Below are 18841 nucleotides of genomic sequence, written 5' to 3' on the forward strand. Positions count from 1 at the left end.
GCACTCTGCCAGCGCTGCGGTATGACCGCATGACCTTCACGCTGCCCTACACACAAATGTAATGCATCACATATTCAATTCACTTTCCACTTATTCCACCAGATCAGGCTGCAGCCTCCTACACACTCACACTTCAGAGCATAAAAGACGTGCGCAGAGACTCACGCTGCTGAGTTCTCTGAGTTCATACCTGATACTGACAGTCAGAAAACTATAAACCGCCATGGATTCACAATTAACATCATGTCTATTTCAATTTTTTGTTTTTTTTAAAAAAAAGATGCATGAGTGAGCATTTTTATAAACTATCATTAAATCATAAATCATAGTGGGAATGCTTCAGTTGGCATCAGTGGGAATTATAACCTGGTTGAAAACACACATTTCTTCTTCACGGCCTTTATTTTTAGCAGTAATACACATTTATCCTCAAGCCCTTAGCCATGAATGTTTTTAGTCGAGCTTACTTTTTAACAACCTTGTACAGGGCTCAATATGTTTATTTTATTTTATCCTACTGTTCTTCATTTTATTAGCCTCTTAAACCTTCTTAAAGAATGAATGTAATGTCGTCAGGTATCAACTCAAACTGTGTTAGGTGCTCATTCAACAAAAAAACACGGCCATAAAAAAGACTCCTGATGAATATAAAAAATACAAATTTAAATAAATATAAGGATAAGAACGGCAGTTTAACCCAGGACGGTCATGGGAATGGTCGCGCTTGTGTTGTACTGAGAACATTAAGAACATTGTCTAAAATACTGTAAATATGATCTATCTGCATGGTCCCAGGTCGACTCTCCTCGCCTCTACATGATTTGGTTGTGCTTCCATTACTATACCTCCCCGAAGTCATCACTGCACGGCTGCATGAAACAGCCGTGACTTCATTTTACACACACAAAGAAGTCACTAGTGACTTGAAAGCAATTGTTTTCTGTGTAACTGAATCATTACAATCAGTTAATTAAAAAGATTAGTTCAGTACTTCCTCCGTGACCAGCACAGTCTCGCCGCTTTCATCAGTGCTGTCTCTAAATACATCAGACTCCTCTGTTAAATACTGAGATTTTAGACATTTCCCTGGTAATTGTTGGAGATTAACCCACGTTTTTAGGATTGTTAAGTCTTTTTTTTAACAAATCTACAGTTTGGCATTGTTCGGCTTGATTCTTGTGTCGCACGTTTGGTCATGACTCTACCTGTGATGACACCACACAGCCTGGTGGAGTCCCGCATAGTGTTGCCTCAACTCGGCAGAGCAGGTACTAAAAACATTACCTGGTACCAGGAGGAAAGACACCAATATTCTTGTGTTGTACGGAGAACATTAAGAACATTGCATACAATACTGTAAATATGTGAATATTTGGTGATGGGATAAAGAATCTATCTATTTATCTATAAATGGCTCATTGTGTGATATTGAAAACAACAAATCATACATTCGGAGGAAAATTACTGGACCCTCCAGTCATAAATAAAGTAAATGTAATGTAGTAACTGAGCTCCATTGTGTTGTTGTTTTCTTCTTCCACTGACTTTTTATTTGCATGGGTGAAAAAACCCCCACAGAACACAAACACAAAACAGGTGGGGATGGTGTTAGTTGTTTTTTTCTTGGATGAATCAGGGTTCACATTTTTTTTAGGGACCGTCCACACGGAACCTGAAAATCTCAAAATGCCGGCTTTACGTCTCTGTGTAGACAGAGAATACGATACTAAAGGAAAACAATGATGACGTCATATTCCCAGCTCTCTCTTCTGCTGTCATTCTGTCGTGCAGCAGAATTGTGCACTCTCGTAAAGTATTTAGGTTTATTTGTTGCTTTGTTACAAAGACAATATTTCCCTTTCATCCCTCTGGCTCGGTTCAATCTGTCTCTGTTATTATATCTAATGTTTACGACATCTTCCTCAGTGTGGACAGAGATATTTCCTGAGTCGATGCCGTTTTTACGGGGACACTTTTGAAAACAGCAAGAAAAGGGAAAAAGATAGTTTTGGTTGTTTTTGCCGTTTCTGTGTCGACGTGGCCTCAGTGTAAAAGAGGCCTTACAAATAAAACAGAGACAAAGAACAAAAACGGTGTGAGCGCTGCCCACGATGTAGATAACACTTTTAGGACAGGATAATAACCCCAGCAGGAGCTTTGCCTCAGTAAACATTGGGGAAGGATTGAAGTGTTCTGTCAGCACAAAAAGAGGCCTGTGTTTTATGGCTCAGTGAGATGAGGCAGAGGCACTAAGGAGCTCCCACAGCAGGAGTGGGAAGTTTGGTCTGATGGCTCCAGTTCATGATCTTCCTGCAGTGCTGACTGTTTATTGCAGGTTTGGGCCAGAGATTCTGTCTTTCTACATGAATGAATGAGACTGAGCATCACAACAGCAACAATAAAGATGTTTTCAAAGTTTTACCCATTGTAATTTACAATAATTGTATAAATGGAAGATCTTCTCTAAGTGATTTCCTCTGGGATTTTCTTTTTGTCCCCACTCAATTTTGTGGTTACCATGGCTCACAGACAGTTAGGTAAGGTCTTACATGTGAGGAATAATGACAGGCTAAACTACAGATTGCAGATAATATTTATAAATACTATAAATATACAAATAAAATGTTTTGTTAAAATAAAAAAAAGTGATAAATTCTTCGATCCTTACTTAAAAACCAAAAATAAAGAGGTGAACGTAAAGATTATTTTTGACATGTTGCAAAAATGCAATTTTATTCTTATCCTTGATTTCTAGTCCTGCAATAATTAATGTAGCTGTTTACAAACCAAATAAATGAAATCACAAAGTCAAAAATTTAAAAAATCAGAATCAGAAATACTTTATTGATTATCTTTATTTATTGACTTAACTAATCAATTAATTAATTGATTAATTTTATTGACTATATTGAATAAACTTTATTGGGGGGGAAATTGCTTTTGTTACAGCTACTCTAACCAAGAACAGAAACAACATATTCACAGCCTACACTAACTAACTAAGATACAATATACTAAGAAAAAAAATAAAAAGAGACAATAAATTATTTACCTGTGTCAAATACCCAAGAATTGAATAAATAAGTACCTATATACAGTAAATAAACCATATTATAGAAAAGGTTATTTAACTTAAATAGGTGAACTGTATATAACTTAATATATACTGAAGGTAAATGCAGATGTAGCACAATTATAAGCATCTATATTGCACCGGGATATTATTGCACATTGCATGATTACAATGATAATGACAAAAACTAGAGTTTCCCTTCAAGAGGCTGTTCTTTTTTATTTTAAACTGGTGTTCACCGCATTTTCCTGCAGAAACAACGTGCATATGAACACACACACACACACACACACACACAACTTAAGACAGCCCTGCTGCCCACACACTGACAGAAGTGCACGCACATAAACAGGCACATGCACCAACACACTCTCTCACACACCCTTGTCTTCACCAATAGATCACTGTGCTGGGAGCTTATATAAGGGAGAGTGGGAGGCTGAGAGCTATTTTAGGACCAGAAAAGACGTTACTGTGCATGTATGTGTGTGCGTATGCGTGCGTATGTGTGTGCCCATATGGATTTGTATTGCTGCTGCGGCTGCTGCTGCTGCTGTGTGTAGGCCTGCTATAAGTACTCTGACTCAGCGGGTTTCATAACCAGTCAAGTTGAAAGTGAAGTTTGGCTCAGAACCTCTGTCAGCTCGTCGAGCCTCTGTGCCTACGATGTGTTCAGTCACACCCTGCCTCGCCTGCGCTCACATTTTTACCAGGCAGTAATTCCACAGAGCTGCGCCACGACTGGGAAATGCCCACGTTTCCTTGTTGTAATGTCAAGTGCAGCCGGATGTTGTGGCAGCAGCTTCCTTTCCCTTCCAGCTCTGATCAGAGCCTTTCCAAAGTCGTCTTTTAATTGCAGTTTTCCTCCCAAAAAAGCCCTCTGCCTTCCCTGTGATCTACTGCAAACTGTTCAAAGGGCTGGCTCACGACTTTCTTCTGAAGAGAAAGTGTTTGTAAGGATATCCACAGTATCTGGGCTGCAAGAGCTCCAAAAAGCATCACTGTACTGTATAGTAGACAGACGATCTCTTGCCATACATACTAGCAGCGTGGTTGGGTTAGTCGACCACTTCGGTCTGTGATCTCAACAAATACTAGACGGATGACCATGGAATGCTAAATAAAGGCAAAGACTCCCATGTTCTGGAATGAGATGCTGAGACACCAGGATAAAAAAACACAACATCCGGGGCATCACATAACAAGCTATATTCACTGCTGCCGTCTCCTCCTGAGACACTTTACATTCAGTGGCCTCTGCCATGATAAATTCACTGATGAGCACAGATTAACAGTCACTTTGGAAGGTCGTGACTGAATTGTGCTAAAGATCTGTGCTATTGTGTAATATTGTGTCGCAACTTTTTTTTTCAGTTTGAAAAAGTGGGTCCCCATAAAAAAAGTTTGGGAAACGCAGAATCCCTAAAATCCCAAAACTCACGTAGAAGTCCTCAATGTACAGAACCTGTACCTACACTGTAGAGACACAACCATGAAATGACCGTTAGTGTGTGTGTATAAGCCTGGACATGCTGGAAATTACAACTTTAATAAATTGTAATTGATCCATACCACCCCCACCCGTCAAAACTTTGAATTGTCCGGTCACATGCTGCAAGAAGGGTGTGTGTGACAACTTTATTGATGGATGCCTTCATTTTTGTAGCTACTACAATAGCACTAGTTGGAGTTGGACTTCACCCTTCACAGGGCACTAACATTCTCAACCCTGGAGTTTTATCGGAGGATAGAACGAAAGAACGAGGAAAGAAAACTTTTTTCCTTTTGATACATTTTTCAAAATTTTCCCGTAGAAAATCAAGGTTCATGAAGGTCCTTGCCCGTCTGTGGTAAAAGAAAAATCCAAAACCAGCACATATAAGAATATAAATACAAATAAAGTGAATGGAACATTATTTTAGATCAGTGTTTCCCAATCCTGGTCCTCGGGGACCCGTGTCCTGCATGTTTGACATGTTTCCCTGCTCCAAAACACCGGACTGATTTCATCAACTTTCCATCATTAGTTTTTGAGATATTATTGCATATGCAGGAGAAGACGTATGTATGTAAATGCATGTATGTATCGTACTTTTTGCCTTTCCGGATCTTAAGATCTTAAGCCTCCATTGATTGGTCAGATTTCATGATGTGGCACAGCTGGATCTCTGCTGATTGGCTGGGTGAAATCCATGCGTTTCTAAGATCTCGTGGTAACGCAGAGTCGGATGTCTTCGGGATTTACCAAACATAGTTCTTTGCTCGGTAAAGTGCCAACCAGGGTCATCTTAAAATAAAGGCTCAGCGTGGATGACTGCCATCCTGTATGCAACAAGAACATGTGTTAACATCACAACCACAAAAATCCACCTGAGAATCTCCTTAGAAACTCAGAGAGAGAGAGAACAAGAGAACGAAAGCACAGTCAGCCACACAGAGTAGGTGTCCAAATGGAAGTTGCTGGGCAGCTGCCAGCATATTACGGACACTATTGCTGAGTGGTTAGTTTGCCACTTACTTTCCTCTTGTTGGCGATGTCGAGGAATTCCTCTGCGCAGGTCTCAGCAATTAGTCCTGCATGTGTTTTTTTGACAGTCAAGGCGAAGGACCACAACTTCCAGTCATTGTCAATAAACTGTGCCGTGACAGCCAGGTAGTTGTCATATTGCATAAAACGCTCGCTCAGCTTCTTAAAATGAAACCTTGCGCCTAACAATCCCTCACCTCTCTCCATCTTAAGCCACTATCTCAGTCTCTCCTGTCTGACCGACTGCAGGCCAGTGTCAGAGATCAGTGTACACCAGAAGAAAATAAACTTGCAAAAACAAACTGATTTTAGTCACTTTTACAAATTATATTATTATTATTATTATTATTATTATTACTACTACATGTACTACTCACGTGTGTGGAGGGTAAAGACATTTATCTGAACGATTAAAAGGGCAAATGAGCAGAACAAAAAAAGAAGGAAAAAAATAAATAAAAAAAAGAAAATAAACTTGCGTTAAATTGTTTAATCGCGTTAAAACACAAAAAGTGCCCATGAAAAGTTTCAGAGGAGGAAATCTATTGCTCAGAAACCCAGTCATTCGGCAGTTTGGATAAACCCTGTGCTGCCGCTGTATACACTCAAACGCTCCCTCTGTCAGGTCTGATAGTTTTGCTTGACAGATTCCATTTTCAGACAATGGACACAGCGTATGAACGACGTCACATCGTTTCTCTTCGTGAAGACCAAACAGAGGCACAATAATAACATCAACAACATCTAAAATCACCAAATGTTACTCGCTGCGGCTTTAAATTTAACATTTTAAAGTGCATGAAAAACATCACCTCATGAACTGAACGACCATGTACAGCTGTGTAAGGGTGTGTTTTGGCACTGGATTGAGATTATGTATCCTCAACATCAGATGAATTTTATAGTCTGATGAGTAAAATACGACACACAGCAAACAGTCTCTCCCTTCACTATGCTGGGAGTCAGGAGGCTTCTGACTGAATGCAGGCCTCAGACAGTGAGCTACTGTCTACTGCCTGAGAGCCCAGCTGTCATACGCAAACAGATAAAAAAAAAAAGGGAAGAAGTTTGTCCTTGTTAGTGTGATTCAACCTGTCTGTGGGTTTGGAGAGCGGCGCTGTGAAGTGTGAAGGCCCATTTAGCCGCTCTCTCTCACCGCCATCTCCAAATCATTTGTATCAGCATTACTTTCACCGTTTGGTTGCAGCAAAAAAAAAAAAAGGGTTAGTCTTCTCGAGATCTACAGCTTTAAATACAATATATATGCAACAGTAGCATACTAAAATACAGACTTTAAAAACATAATAAAAGTTCTGTTTCTGCAAACATATCTTAAGTGGATTTCTTTCAAACGTCTCTGCAGTCTTAAGCATTTCAATAAATCAATGACGTGCACTGAGACAACTTTGACTCTCTCTGACACTGCCGATACTTTGCAGATAATCAGTGCCAATCAATTTTAAACAAGTAATCACTATTTCCCTGCTAAATTCTTACTGTGGGTGTCTCAGTTTGTCTCTGATCAGTCAAACGTTACACGATTTAACACCAAAGCATGTTTCATTTTATTGTGCATTAAGATAAGCCATTTTAAAGGTCTATCGATTTGTCTTGAAATCAATAGCGTCTGCAGAGGAGAAGGGTTTGAAAAGAGTACGTGGCTGAAAGCAGAGAGGAATTTAAAGATAGATGCTTGTGTGTGTGAATCATTGTTTCTGTCTAATGGAAAGGATCTGGCAACCCTGAAGAGAGTCTGCTGAGGAGGGACATAGAGTCTTGTGATAGAGATGACCTTTAAGATTGACATCTTATGTCATTGTTAAGGTTTCCAACATAACTTCAGAAAAAAGGCAATTAGATATTTATCAAGCTTTAAACTCTGAAGACCCTGACCCAAAGTTTGCATCCAGCACTTTCAAATTGTAAACTTCCAATTCCTCTTTCTCAATATAGACTGAACAAGTTGGTGGTGGGTATTTTTTTTTTCAAAATGATTCAGTGAAGATATAATGAGCAGACATCCCACACAAGGCCATGTACTGGGAAAAGCACACAGGAGGTGAAAAAGTTCCACAGCTAATTTTACCGTATTTGTGGAGCTTTACAAGAGCGGAGTCTGTAGTAGCCAGGAGTTCTAACACACCAACTCTTGGTACAGGTGACGGTCACCTCCTGCCTCAACTGCTTTTCTGGCCTACAGTGAAACTGCTGCAAATGATCCAGAATGCTGGTCTTCAACCAACCAAGAAGGTTGAGTTAGAGCCAACTCATAACAAACAAAGCCAATAGGAACTCAATGAGCAAGCACTTAGCAACAGTGGAGAGAAAGAAAAAAAAACTGAAAAGAGGAGAGAAAGGAGGCAGAAGGGAAGTAGAAGTGGGTGAAAAGAAGAATGGAAAGGAGAGAAGACAGAGACCAAGAACAGTTGTATTTCAAGAATGAATAACAATTACGGGGATTGGCTCGTAATTGACTGGGATTGGCTCCATCACCTCATGTGATTTTCAGAAAAGGACAAGCCATAGACGTCATTCGACGTCATCAACCTCTGCTCATGACGGGCCAAATCGCTGACCCTCGCCTACTGAGAGACCTCCGAGTCCCTAACCCTTGAACTTGAACTCACACGACCACTGTGTTCTTCTCTCTAAAATCCCTTACCACTACTTAACTAATGAATGAATGAAAGTCTCTGACTTCGTTGTCATTTTTTAATGAATGTTTTCTATCAACATTGAACATTTGCTATTGCATTTTAACCTGAATATGTTGATCACTTGTAAGTCGTGAAACCTTTATAAATGACTGCTTTCACAGGAAATTGACAATTGTTTTACCGTCTTTTGACACAATCAATCAATTATCTGTAATCTTTTTTTTTTTTAGAAAGCAATGAAATACTGTAGGTATTACATTAAGGCAGGGGTCTCAAACTCGCAGCCCGGGGGTCACATGCGGCCCACCAGTCAATGTCCTGCGGCCTTTTAAAGACATATTTTGAAATGATTACACTCAACTTTTAATTATATATAAGCCTGTCTAGTGTTTTAATTACAATTGTCTCGATGTATATTTTGATTTAATGTTTTAATTCCGTTTTATTTTTGTTATTTACAGATTTATTTAGCATCATAAATAGTTTTTTTTTTGTTGTGAACTATATATCAAAACAAACACTTTTACTTTGAAACGGTGTGCGATGTCATCCTAAGTATTTGTAATTGCAACATCATGATGGATTATCGAGATATCATTTTCATTTCTAATCACTAAACCGTTTTTTCCTTACTGACCAGACTAGAAGTTCACTGGCCCCCAGGTCATTTTGAGTTTGAGGCCCCTGCATTAAGGTTTACACTCTTTACAAAGACAGCAATAATCCAATACTAACAGTAATGTGAATAAGACTCTGACCTTAAACCTGTGTTAGCTCATTTCAGTTTTAGTTGCATCATATACACATGTATACATACAACTTATTCATACTGTAAAGTGCAGCAGGAGTTCTTACAGCGCTGGACAAAATGCAGATGTGGGACATGAACAGGAATATAAAAGACAATCAATTAGTGAATTTGTTAGCAAAGGAGATGATTAAAAGTTCTTATTCAGAGTAAGGTCAATTAAAGTGTTTCCTCATTTGCAAACTGGTGTGTGAACAAATGTGTTTGTCATATCTATGATGTGTGAGTGTAAGGGTGTTTGTGTTAAAGTTGTGTGCAAATAAACAGTGACTGTGCACATTTGTCAAGGAGCAGCATCCTTACATTATCCTGAGTGTCTTGAGTTTGAGTGAAGTAGTGTCACATCGTGGTGGAGACCTGAGGTTGACATTTCTGACCACTGCATTTCCTGACAATTATACAAAACATTTAGCAGTAACAGTTTAATCAATAACGAGGCATGAGCTAACGACTATTTCCACTTTTGATCGAACACACATTTGTGCTGATGACAAACACATCATCATCTGTACAGGGTCACACATCATTGTTGACATCAAATTCAAGGACCTTTCAAGGACCTTCTAGGACCAATTGCCTCAAATTCAAGGACTGAATGTGCCGACACAGCTTAAGATGGGAGGGCAACTGGTAAGAGCCGCTTTGCCTATGGCGTCCACTTTTGTTGATTTGCAGCACGCTCTGCATCTGGCCAAGTGCTTGTCCTTGGGATGTTGGGCAAGTCAGTCCTTGTAATTTTCTTTGGTGAGCCAGAGATCTTGGAATTTGCATTTCCCAGGCATCACGTAATTTGCTCTCTCTCCTGCTTACATTACTCGTCAACAGTGGAGGGAGACGGCGTACAGTGCCCACAACAGTGCTAGTAATTACGACTTGACATCGTTGTCGTAACAAACAAGGGCTCATCGGCTGCAGGAGACATTTACCTAAATATCTATAATATAACAGAAAAAACAGCAGCTAAAATGGTCTCACGCATTAAAAAAACCCAGGAGGAGATTTTCTTTCTTCTTTTTTTTTTTAATCATAAATCATTGCTTTACAAAACCGACAATCATGTGACATGGATAAGGATGACGTCATAACCTCATGGTTAAAAAAACTAAGAAAAAATAGAAGGTGTTGCGAAATGACTAGACACATATTTTGATACGTGTGTGTGAGTTTATCTATGCGTGCATCTCTTGACCACAGCTGCTCGGTGGCAGAGCTGCGGTTGTGTGTTGAGGTAAAACATCTGCACGACCTTGGTTGGCCCACGTGCGTCATTGCCACGGTGACATATACCATCAACGCACCAGAAAAAACGTCCCAACCGTCTGTACGACATTTACCACAGCTGCTCAGTGTCTGTGCGACGTCTTTTCGCTGTTTCTCCTGTGTGTGTGCGTGTCCTGCGTGTGTTTGTGTGGTTGTCACCGTGACCTGGTGTTCAGCTCCCGCACAGTCTTGCGGCCGTAGTGCCAGTAACTGTAGCCTGATGCTGTTGTCGTCACCGCCGTCACATACCTGCAACACGACATATTGTTATTCAAACAAAGACTTGTTGCAGTGCATTTTAAATCCAAACAAACTTTCATGGGTAAATTATTACAAGAAACATTGCGTTGGAAACTATAAGTGTGTGGTGTAGTGTTCTAAAATGTAATTTTACACATTTTAAACAAATGTTTGCAAAAACAAAGCATATGTTTTGTGTTTTTAAACTAAAGATTACTATGCAGAGAAAGGAAAGCCTTTCATACCTTTTTGGTATGCAAAGGCCACCATACTTCCTTGACATGCTTGGGAGAACGACAACAAAAATAATCCCAGGGAGCTCAGTGACAATGTCGCAGCGGTTAGTATTCTATATCTTTTTTTCAGTCTCTCCTTCAATTGATCAGACTGATGAAATAAAAAATTGAGAAGTCCCAAGTTGTTAAAAAGTAAGGTTTGCTACAAATATGAATAGTAATAGTAATAACTAATAGTTATGGAAGATGAATGTGCATTGCAGGGTCATTCGTGTTGGAGGTGAATGCTGATTGAGCACACTCCCACTGGTAAAAACCCTCATCTTAAACTGACTTTCTGCCTACTAGGAATGGGGTATAATTCTTACACATTGACAAGAAGTAAATTATATTCTGCATATGGAATTAGATAAGCTGCTTTCAGACATGCACCGAAGCTTGGGCATTATTGGGCTGGTATGTGAACACATACAGTGCCTAGCATAGGTTTAAACCCACTTGAACTTCCCCACATTTTGTCACGTTACAACCACAGATTTCGAAGTGGGGGGAAAAAATTACATGGTTCTCAAAAGGATTTACAAATATAACTCTGAAAAGTGTTGAGTGCACACAGTATGTATTCACCCCCAAGTAAAACCAGTGCAACCAATTGGCCTAGTCTATGTACATCAAGCAATGCAGTGCGTATGAAACAGTAGGAGGGCGTCATAACAAACACAAGTTGGTAGTGGGAGACATTTACCCAAATCAACTTAACTTCAATTAACTAAAATTCAAGCACTTTCAATGACCCATGTCTATATAGGGCAATTTCAAATACCTTCAAGGGCCTTTAAAAAGGACTCATGGGAACCCTGATTTACCAACAGCCCACAACATGAATTTTTCATGAAGCATGTGATAAGGTTCTCCTGCTGTAGTGAACGCATCTCACCCAAACAATCTCCCAAATGTTAAGTGCAAACTCCACACATCATCCTGAGATTGTGTCTGAAAATGGCTACATGTCAGTGTCTACAAGTCAATAATGAAACAAAAAATAACACAAATTTCCTCAAACCTGAGGACATTGTCTTTATTTTTCCAGTTACAGCCAACACTGACTGTTGTGCAGTTTTGTTGCACAAGTACCACTAAATGAATCATGACAGACTAATTCTCGTTGGCAGGGGAGGCTGAAAATTGAGTCTAAATGTGCGACCTGTCAGACATGGCAGTCAGTTCAACAGTCTGCTCAAGTACCTTTGTATGAAAATGTAGGTTACCGTGACACCGTCAAATGTTTGTCCTGAGTCTGCTTTGTGCTTCAGCTCACTGAGAGCTGTAGACCCAAATGAGTCAGTGCTCTTAACCTCAATGCTCTCCTGGAACAAACAGCATTTATGTGCTTGACTGAGATTAAACCATTTGGACTCAAAATGCTCTGCACATTAATAACAATAATAATAATTAAAAAAAATCACACACAACATCATAAGCAAAGTAAAGGACATTCTATATATTAAGGTCAAGTGACTGTGTGTATGTTATAAAACTGTGGCTTACCATAGGCACTGCAGCGCTACACTGTCGGTATACTGGAAGACTGGAGCAGCGAGAGAGGCTGCGACTAATAAAAGCTGGACGGCTGTGTTCATCTGAAGAAAACATAAAAAAAAAACAGAATCTGTTGGTCACAATAAAAACGTTGTGATGTCAAAAAAACCTTGTGCCACATTCAGTCTAATGGCATCTTAAATAACATCAGTATTTTATTTCGAAATACTCATTGCACGAGTAACAGGACACATTGTGGCTAAATACAAACAAAAATAAATACATTAAGTTATACAAATAATATTGGTTGTACATTACAGACGCAGTACTTAAGGCTTAAATATATTAGATTGTTACATTCAAACCATTTTTAAATGAGTTCACGCATTGTCCATGGAAACACCATTAAAACATTAGCATTTGATCAGCAGATTGTTAAAAATACTACTGTTTTTGTGGACACATAATAAATTCATGTAGAGCTGAAACAATTAATCGATTATTAATCGATTACTAAATTAATCGACAACTATTTTGATAATCTATTAATCGGTTTGAAGCTTTTTTCATGATTAAAACAAGATTTATGATTGTTTAAGCTTCTTAAATGTGAATATTTTCGTCATTTCTTTGCTCTGGATAACAAAGAAATGATTGAAAGTGAATCATTTTGGTTTGTGGATAAAACAAGACATTTGAGAACATCAACTTTTTTTTAAGGTTTTCTGATATTTTATGGACCAAATGATTAATCGAGAAAATAATCGACAGATTAATCGATTATGAAAATAATCGTTAGTTGCAGCTCTAAATTCATGCCCAGAGCACTGGGGACTTTCAATAATACAACTAGCTGAGGTTGAAAATGTAAAAAGGGTCAAATTTCTTTTGGATTTCAGTGCTTATAAGACGATGTGTGTCAATATTTATATTTGCAGCAGTTATCCCTTTACAATAATTCAATCATATATATGACATTATGATGACATTTGTATGGAATTAGATTTGTGTCAATATTTTCAAACAACACTTTTTCAGACGCAAATAAAATATCGATTTATTCATTTAAAAAATGTGTATTTTATTGTTTGAAAATACACTTGTTCTTTGCGCTACCTGATTTGTTCTTTGCCCGCAAACAAAAAACCTGTATTTGTTGATTAATATTATGGATGATTATCTATACATATGCATGTATGATGGTGCACGGGTACGTGTGAGACATTGATATTAGTTTACTTTATTGAGAGTTCCTATTGTTTCTGTATAAAATAAAATAGATAATGTAGAAGGAGAAACTAACAGTAAATAATCACAATAATAATAATAATCCAAATTAATGAAGTCCTCATCATAATGACAATAACCCCATAATGTGTGCCAGATCATCAGCTAGTGATTGGTGACTGGTATTAACAGTGTAAGGCTTTAGTGCTGCCTAATCTCCACTTTACAGCTGTAATGCTGTACAAAATGCTCAGTCCACACTGTATTGAGTGGGTGGTTCATTATGTGTAAGTGTATGCGTCTCACCTTGCTGAAAAGCGTGGGCTTGAGCTGTGCTGTGGTGTAGCAGGGGTTAAAAAATTTACCAAGTGTCACCTGCAGGAAAAAAAGCAAGTTTAATAAGACATTAACACAGACTAATATCACTTGTTACGTTTGGGAATTCATGTAAAGAAAAACAAGCAAACAAAAAGAAAACATCAACTTCTTCAAATTCAATTTAATAAACATGGAAATGTGTCATGGTGTTTGGAGTGCAACGTGACGTGTCTCACCGGAGGAGGGACGGTCTTGTATCGTATCCAGAAGACAGCCGCTATCAAACCAATGTCCCTAAAAATCACTAGAGCTGTCAGTGGAGCTGAAACAGAGGAAAACAATCATTTTATATGTGTTATCATTAATAGAACTGTCAAGGAATGCAAAAGGATGGGGGAAATTTAGAATTAAATGTCCAGTGAAATACAGGGGTTTAACTATTAAACGCCAACATTCATAAAACATCCACACAGGAGAACTGTAAGAGGGATATGATGGTGAGTCAGACTTGCCCGCAGACTAATGCATTTAATTATTAACTAATGATGATTCACTTCCATGTTGTTTCTTTGTACTTTTGCTACAATGTCATCAATGCAATTTTGCTAAAACACCCACACACAAACATCAATATTATCCTTAACTTCATAATACGAAATTCAGATTATGCAATTTTAATCAAATTTTACTAAGGACAATTGTCCCGCGACAAATATGACACACACAACAGAGTATGCAATACCTGGTATAAGTCCAGCGTAGGTGAGACTGATGTATAAAATACTGACAAGGATTTTGTCAGCCAGTGGGTCAAGAGCACTGCCCAGTGCTGACTTCTGAGTTGGCCACGTTCTGGCAATGTAACCGTCCAACTAAGATGAAAGAGAGACAGAGACGGGGAGAGATGAAGACATTCCAAAAGTTGCTTTTCAATTAAAAAGAAAGAAACAAAGAAGACATTTGATGAGTGTACTGAAATACTCCATCTGAACATTGTATTTGCCTAACACTGGGTGTTTACTGAAAGTTAGAGGTCATCCTCATCAGTAGTGGAGTCATGTCACTCTTAGAAGACGACAATACAAATCTAGATACATGGGCTATGATACTATTTAGATAAGATAACTGATTAGATATGAGTCAGTGCAATGAAAATCTATGTTAAACGCAGACGTTCATTTTCAATTACACATTATAACGAGCCAACTCCATTGCTGCTTACTTTCAAACAGACATATCAAAAAATACTTTTTCATTTTATGACAAAAATGATGCATGGCAGGTTCACAGTCACAGTACGAACATAAATCATTTCAGAACCAACAGCCTTTCATTGTGTTTACTCAGGCACAGTTATACGTGATAGTTTGGGCCTAATAATCTATGAGCAAACATCTTGACATTGTAACTAAAAAATAAGTTTTCAAAACAAATTTGGACACATTGGCTCAGTTTTTGAGGTAATACATCAAAATAAATCAGCATTTCAGAGACATAAATGTTGTCATTCCATAATGTCTTAAGCCAAACCATTTCATCCCTTCACTTGATACACAACGACAACAAAATACACAATAACCCTCATATACAATGATGAATTCATAGTACACATCCATGGTCCACAAATCTATTCATTTGCATCGTTAACATATTTCCTTAGCATCCTTTTTTAGGTGGTCTATGTCAAGCCAGATATTACAGTAATTCAAAATGAGCCACCACTTTTTAGACTGTAAAAGTGCATGTTTGTGTAATATTGTACTGATGGGGTCAAGCTCTGTAAAATGTCTATTATGATTTAGTAACATCCTCTCACACACACATGCCTATGGTCAATTTAATGTGTGGAGGATAGAGAGGAAGAAGATGGATGGATGATTTGGTACCAAAACACTTTGTGGCAGTGGCGATTGTTCTACAACAGTAAGGGAAGATCAGCTTCCTCTGAAATATCATCAAATCATGTACTGTGTGTTCTATTTACATTTTAATACTAAACGAGCGCTAGAATGCGTCACTAGTTTGTTCAGAATCAGCCGTTTATCACGGATGACGGATCGTCTTATGTGATTTTCATATTCCTGTAGCAGCCTCCGCATTTAAACCACTGGAAGCTAAGCTTCAGTTGTTCTCTATGGAACAGCACGGAATAGGTTTTTTTTCACTGCAGCGCTGTGATTACACAAATGGGGTAAAAACGTCACTTTCATGGAAGCTCAGCTTCTCTCGGAGTCAATGTTCAATGTCATGCAGAATCAATTCTGCATGACAATTGGAGGAACTGTCTGAAAGGTGAAAACTGTTTTTTTTATTGACAGCGTTGCAGAAACATACACGACACTGGAGGTTTTCTGCCTCAGTCCTGTGTGGATTTTGAGAGGGAAGTCTATAGACAAATAGCTGGTTGTTGTGTGTTATTTGCTTGGAGATATTGCCCATTTTTGTTTGTACATATACACTGTAAATAAAAACACTATCACAGCAATTCAGTTTTACATAATTATCGCGTTTACTTGTTCTACTTGTTCGTTTGCAGAATTTATGAAACTGGGCCTGAAATTAGCTTCCCTGTTACAGAGACCAGCAACTGCCATTGCTATTATGATATTACGAGTTTAGAGCTTTCTTTTTTTTAAAGAACATTAAATACATTTAAAAAAATCCAAAAGAATAACAATAGTTTCAACAGTAAGCTAAAATTAGTGCCTGCACTGTCCACCTGTGTACAGGTATGTAGCTCTAGGCTGTAAATAGATTACCAGGTCAGTGGCTCCAGCGAGTGTGAACAGAGCCAGGCTGAGGTGAAAGTGCTGCTGGATGATCAGGTGACCCAGCAGTGGAGCGAGCATAATACGACACACACACAGCAGGTTGGGGATGGTCCAGGGGTTCTCATACTGCAGAAAACAAACACACACATTAATTTGTAGATTAACAGCAAGTTTTTGTAGATTAACAGCAAGTTAATAACATATTAATAAATGAGATAACTCACAGAAGTACACAACTCAGCCTTTTCCAATTCCAATAATATTTGGTATCAAATCAGTGAAATACATTGTATAATATGTTATTATTATTGTTCAAAGATTTCACTGATAGTATGAGGAGACACGTTATTTTCTTTCACTCTGGGAATAATTTTTATATTTTAAGTTACAAAAAGTAATTTGTTAGATGTAATACACATTTTACAAGTGAAAAAAATACACAATATGACAGAGCCCTCCAGTGGACGAAGTATGTAACAACAAATCCTCTGCACTGCTGCACTGAACCACATGATTTTTATTGTTGTGGATGATCTGTGTATATACAAAATACTGATTTTAAGTAAATAAAATGTATCATTAAGTACTGCTAGACCATTAAATTTTAGTAAGTGTAAATGTTAGACTTTTTAGGACAGATCTGTTCTCAACAGCTACATTAATATGAGTCAGTTCTGTAGCAGAGCATCTTACAAGATTAGGCTTCTTCTTCTGTTCATGCTGTGCGTATATTTGTTTATTCTAGTGCACTGCACACTTTAAAATATTGTGGCATGATGTTCAACATACTGGTTATGTATCAAGAAAAATTTATAATTCTCTGTGGTCAAAATTATTCTTTTATACATTGTTCTACCTCGGTCATATTCTCCATTTTTTCCATTCATGCATCACTCAAATTTCAGTATGATTAGTCACAATTCCAGAGGATGTGAAGCTGAGTTGGAGTTACAGATCGTATGATAATACTAATATAGTAATATAAATAATAGTATTATTTATATTATTATATTATTACAACAGTTTCATTTAGTTGCCTGTATCCATTGAGGATATATTCAAATCTAATTGAATTACAAACCCCATATTGATATGTCTTTTGATAGATTGAAGTTTTGGATATCTGAAATAATGAGTAGTGAGTAGGAGGCATGTCATTGAGATTATCTAAATATCTAAAATTATACATTTGAACAAACATACAGGTAACTGTATACATGTCCAGACTTCAACACATGCACGGATAAACCCCAGGTGGTACCAGCTATTTTGCCTATGACCAGGTAAAGCCCCTTTTAAAAGACATATTCATTCATTTATTTATTTTTTTTTTTTTAATGTTGTCCATGCCCAAAATTAAAATTTGGGCTATAATGTAGAAAGGTCGTGATAAAGGTTACCAAACATCTGCTCAACAGCAGTATATCTATATACATACACTATTCACTTGTGCCACTGCACCTGACGTGCACACCACTGTTATAACGTCTTGTCATGTTACTTTTTTTCCCTTACTAAATGTTCCCACATGACACGTTCCTAGAGGAGAATGACAGACACAATTCCAGACTCACCAGCTCTTTAAATTTGAACAGTCCGTGTCCTCGTACTGCACCGGCTGCAGGCCGGTCTGCTTCCGGAGAGCTGTCCGGTGTCTCCTTCTTTCCGCTGCAAAGACCACGAGCATTGGTGGACAGTATAGACCGCAGACTGACCGCCGACCTCTGGTGATTTCCCCGGTACAAAGCCGCAGTTCCTGGCTCATGCCACACAGTCGGTTTCCCCCGCTGGAGGACCCCACTCCAGCACGCGACACGACTGTTCGTCCCTTTGAGTTTCAAGAGCCACGAGCCGTTTACCTGTGACCGTTTGAACCTCAGACACTCGGTGACAGGTGTGTGTCTGTGCCGCCATGACGCTGACTCGAGCCGCCACACACGCGCACAGCGCGCGGACACCACACAGCGAACACCAACAAACCTCTGAAGACACATCGTCATCATCATCATCATCGATACCTCCGTTACCGAGTCGCCGACTTCATGATTAAGTGAAGCCGCGTGACTGTCCGAGCGGAGAGGTTCCCGGCTGAACTCTGCTCTCAACTCAGAAGACTTCCATGTTGTCGTAAAGAGGAACGGTGCACGACGACGTAAAATCGCCAACGAGGCTTTGCTTCACCAGG

General features: G+C 38.6%; 1 protein-coding gene across 1 annotated transcript; it reads right to left on the minus strand.

The window, feature by feature from the left end:
- Positions 1-9027: 9027 nt before the first annotated feature.
- crls1 (cardiolipin synthase 1) lies at positions 9028-18811 on the minus strand. Its single transcript, XM_058652080.1, has 7 exons — positions 18231-18811; positions 16645-16782; positions 14628-14757; positions 14122-14207; positions 13874-13942; positions 12350-12441; positions 9028-10574 (listed from the first exon to the last, which is right to left on the minus strand). Exons 1-7 carry the CDS (start codon positions 18666-18668, stop codon positions 10481-10483), a joined length of 1047 nt encoding a protein of 348 aa, XP_058508063.1. The 5' UTR covers positions 18669-18811; the 3' UTR covers positions 9028-10480.
- Between the last annotated feature and the right edge of the window lie 30 nt (positions 18812-18841).

This window comes from Solea solea, chromosome 15 (genome assembly GCF_958295425.1).
Source record: "Solea solea chromosome 15, fSolSol10.1, whole genome shotgun sequence".
Taxonomy (NCBI): domain Eukaryota; kingdom Metazoa; phylum Chordata; class Actinopteri; order Pleuronectiformes; family Soleidae; genus Solea; species Solea solea.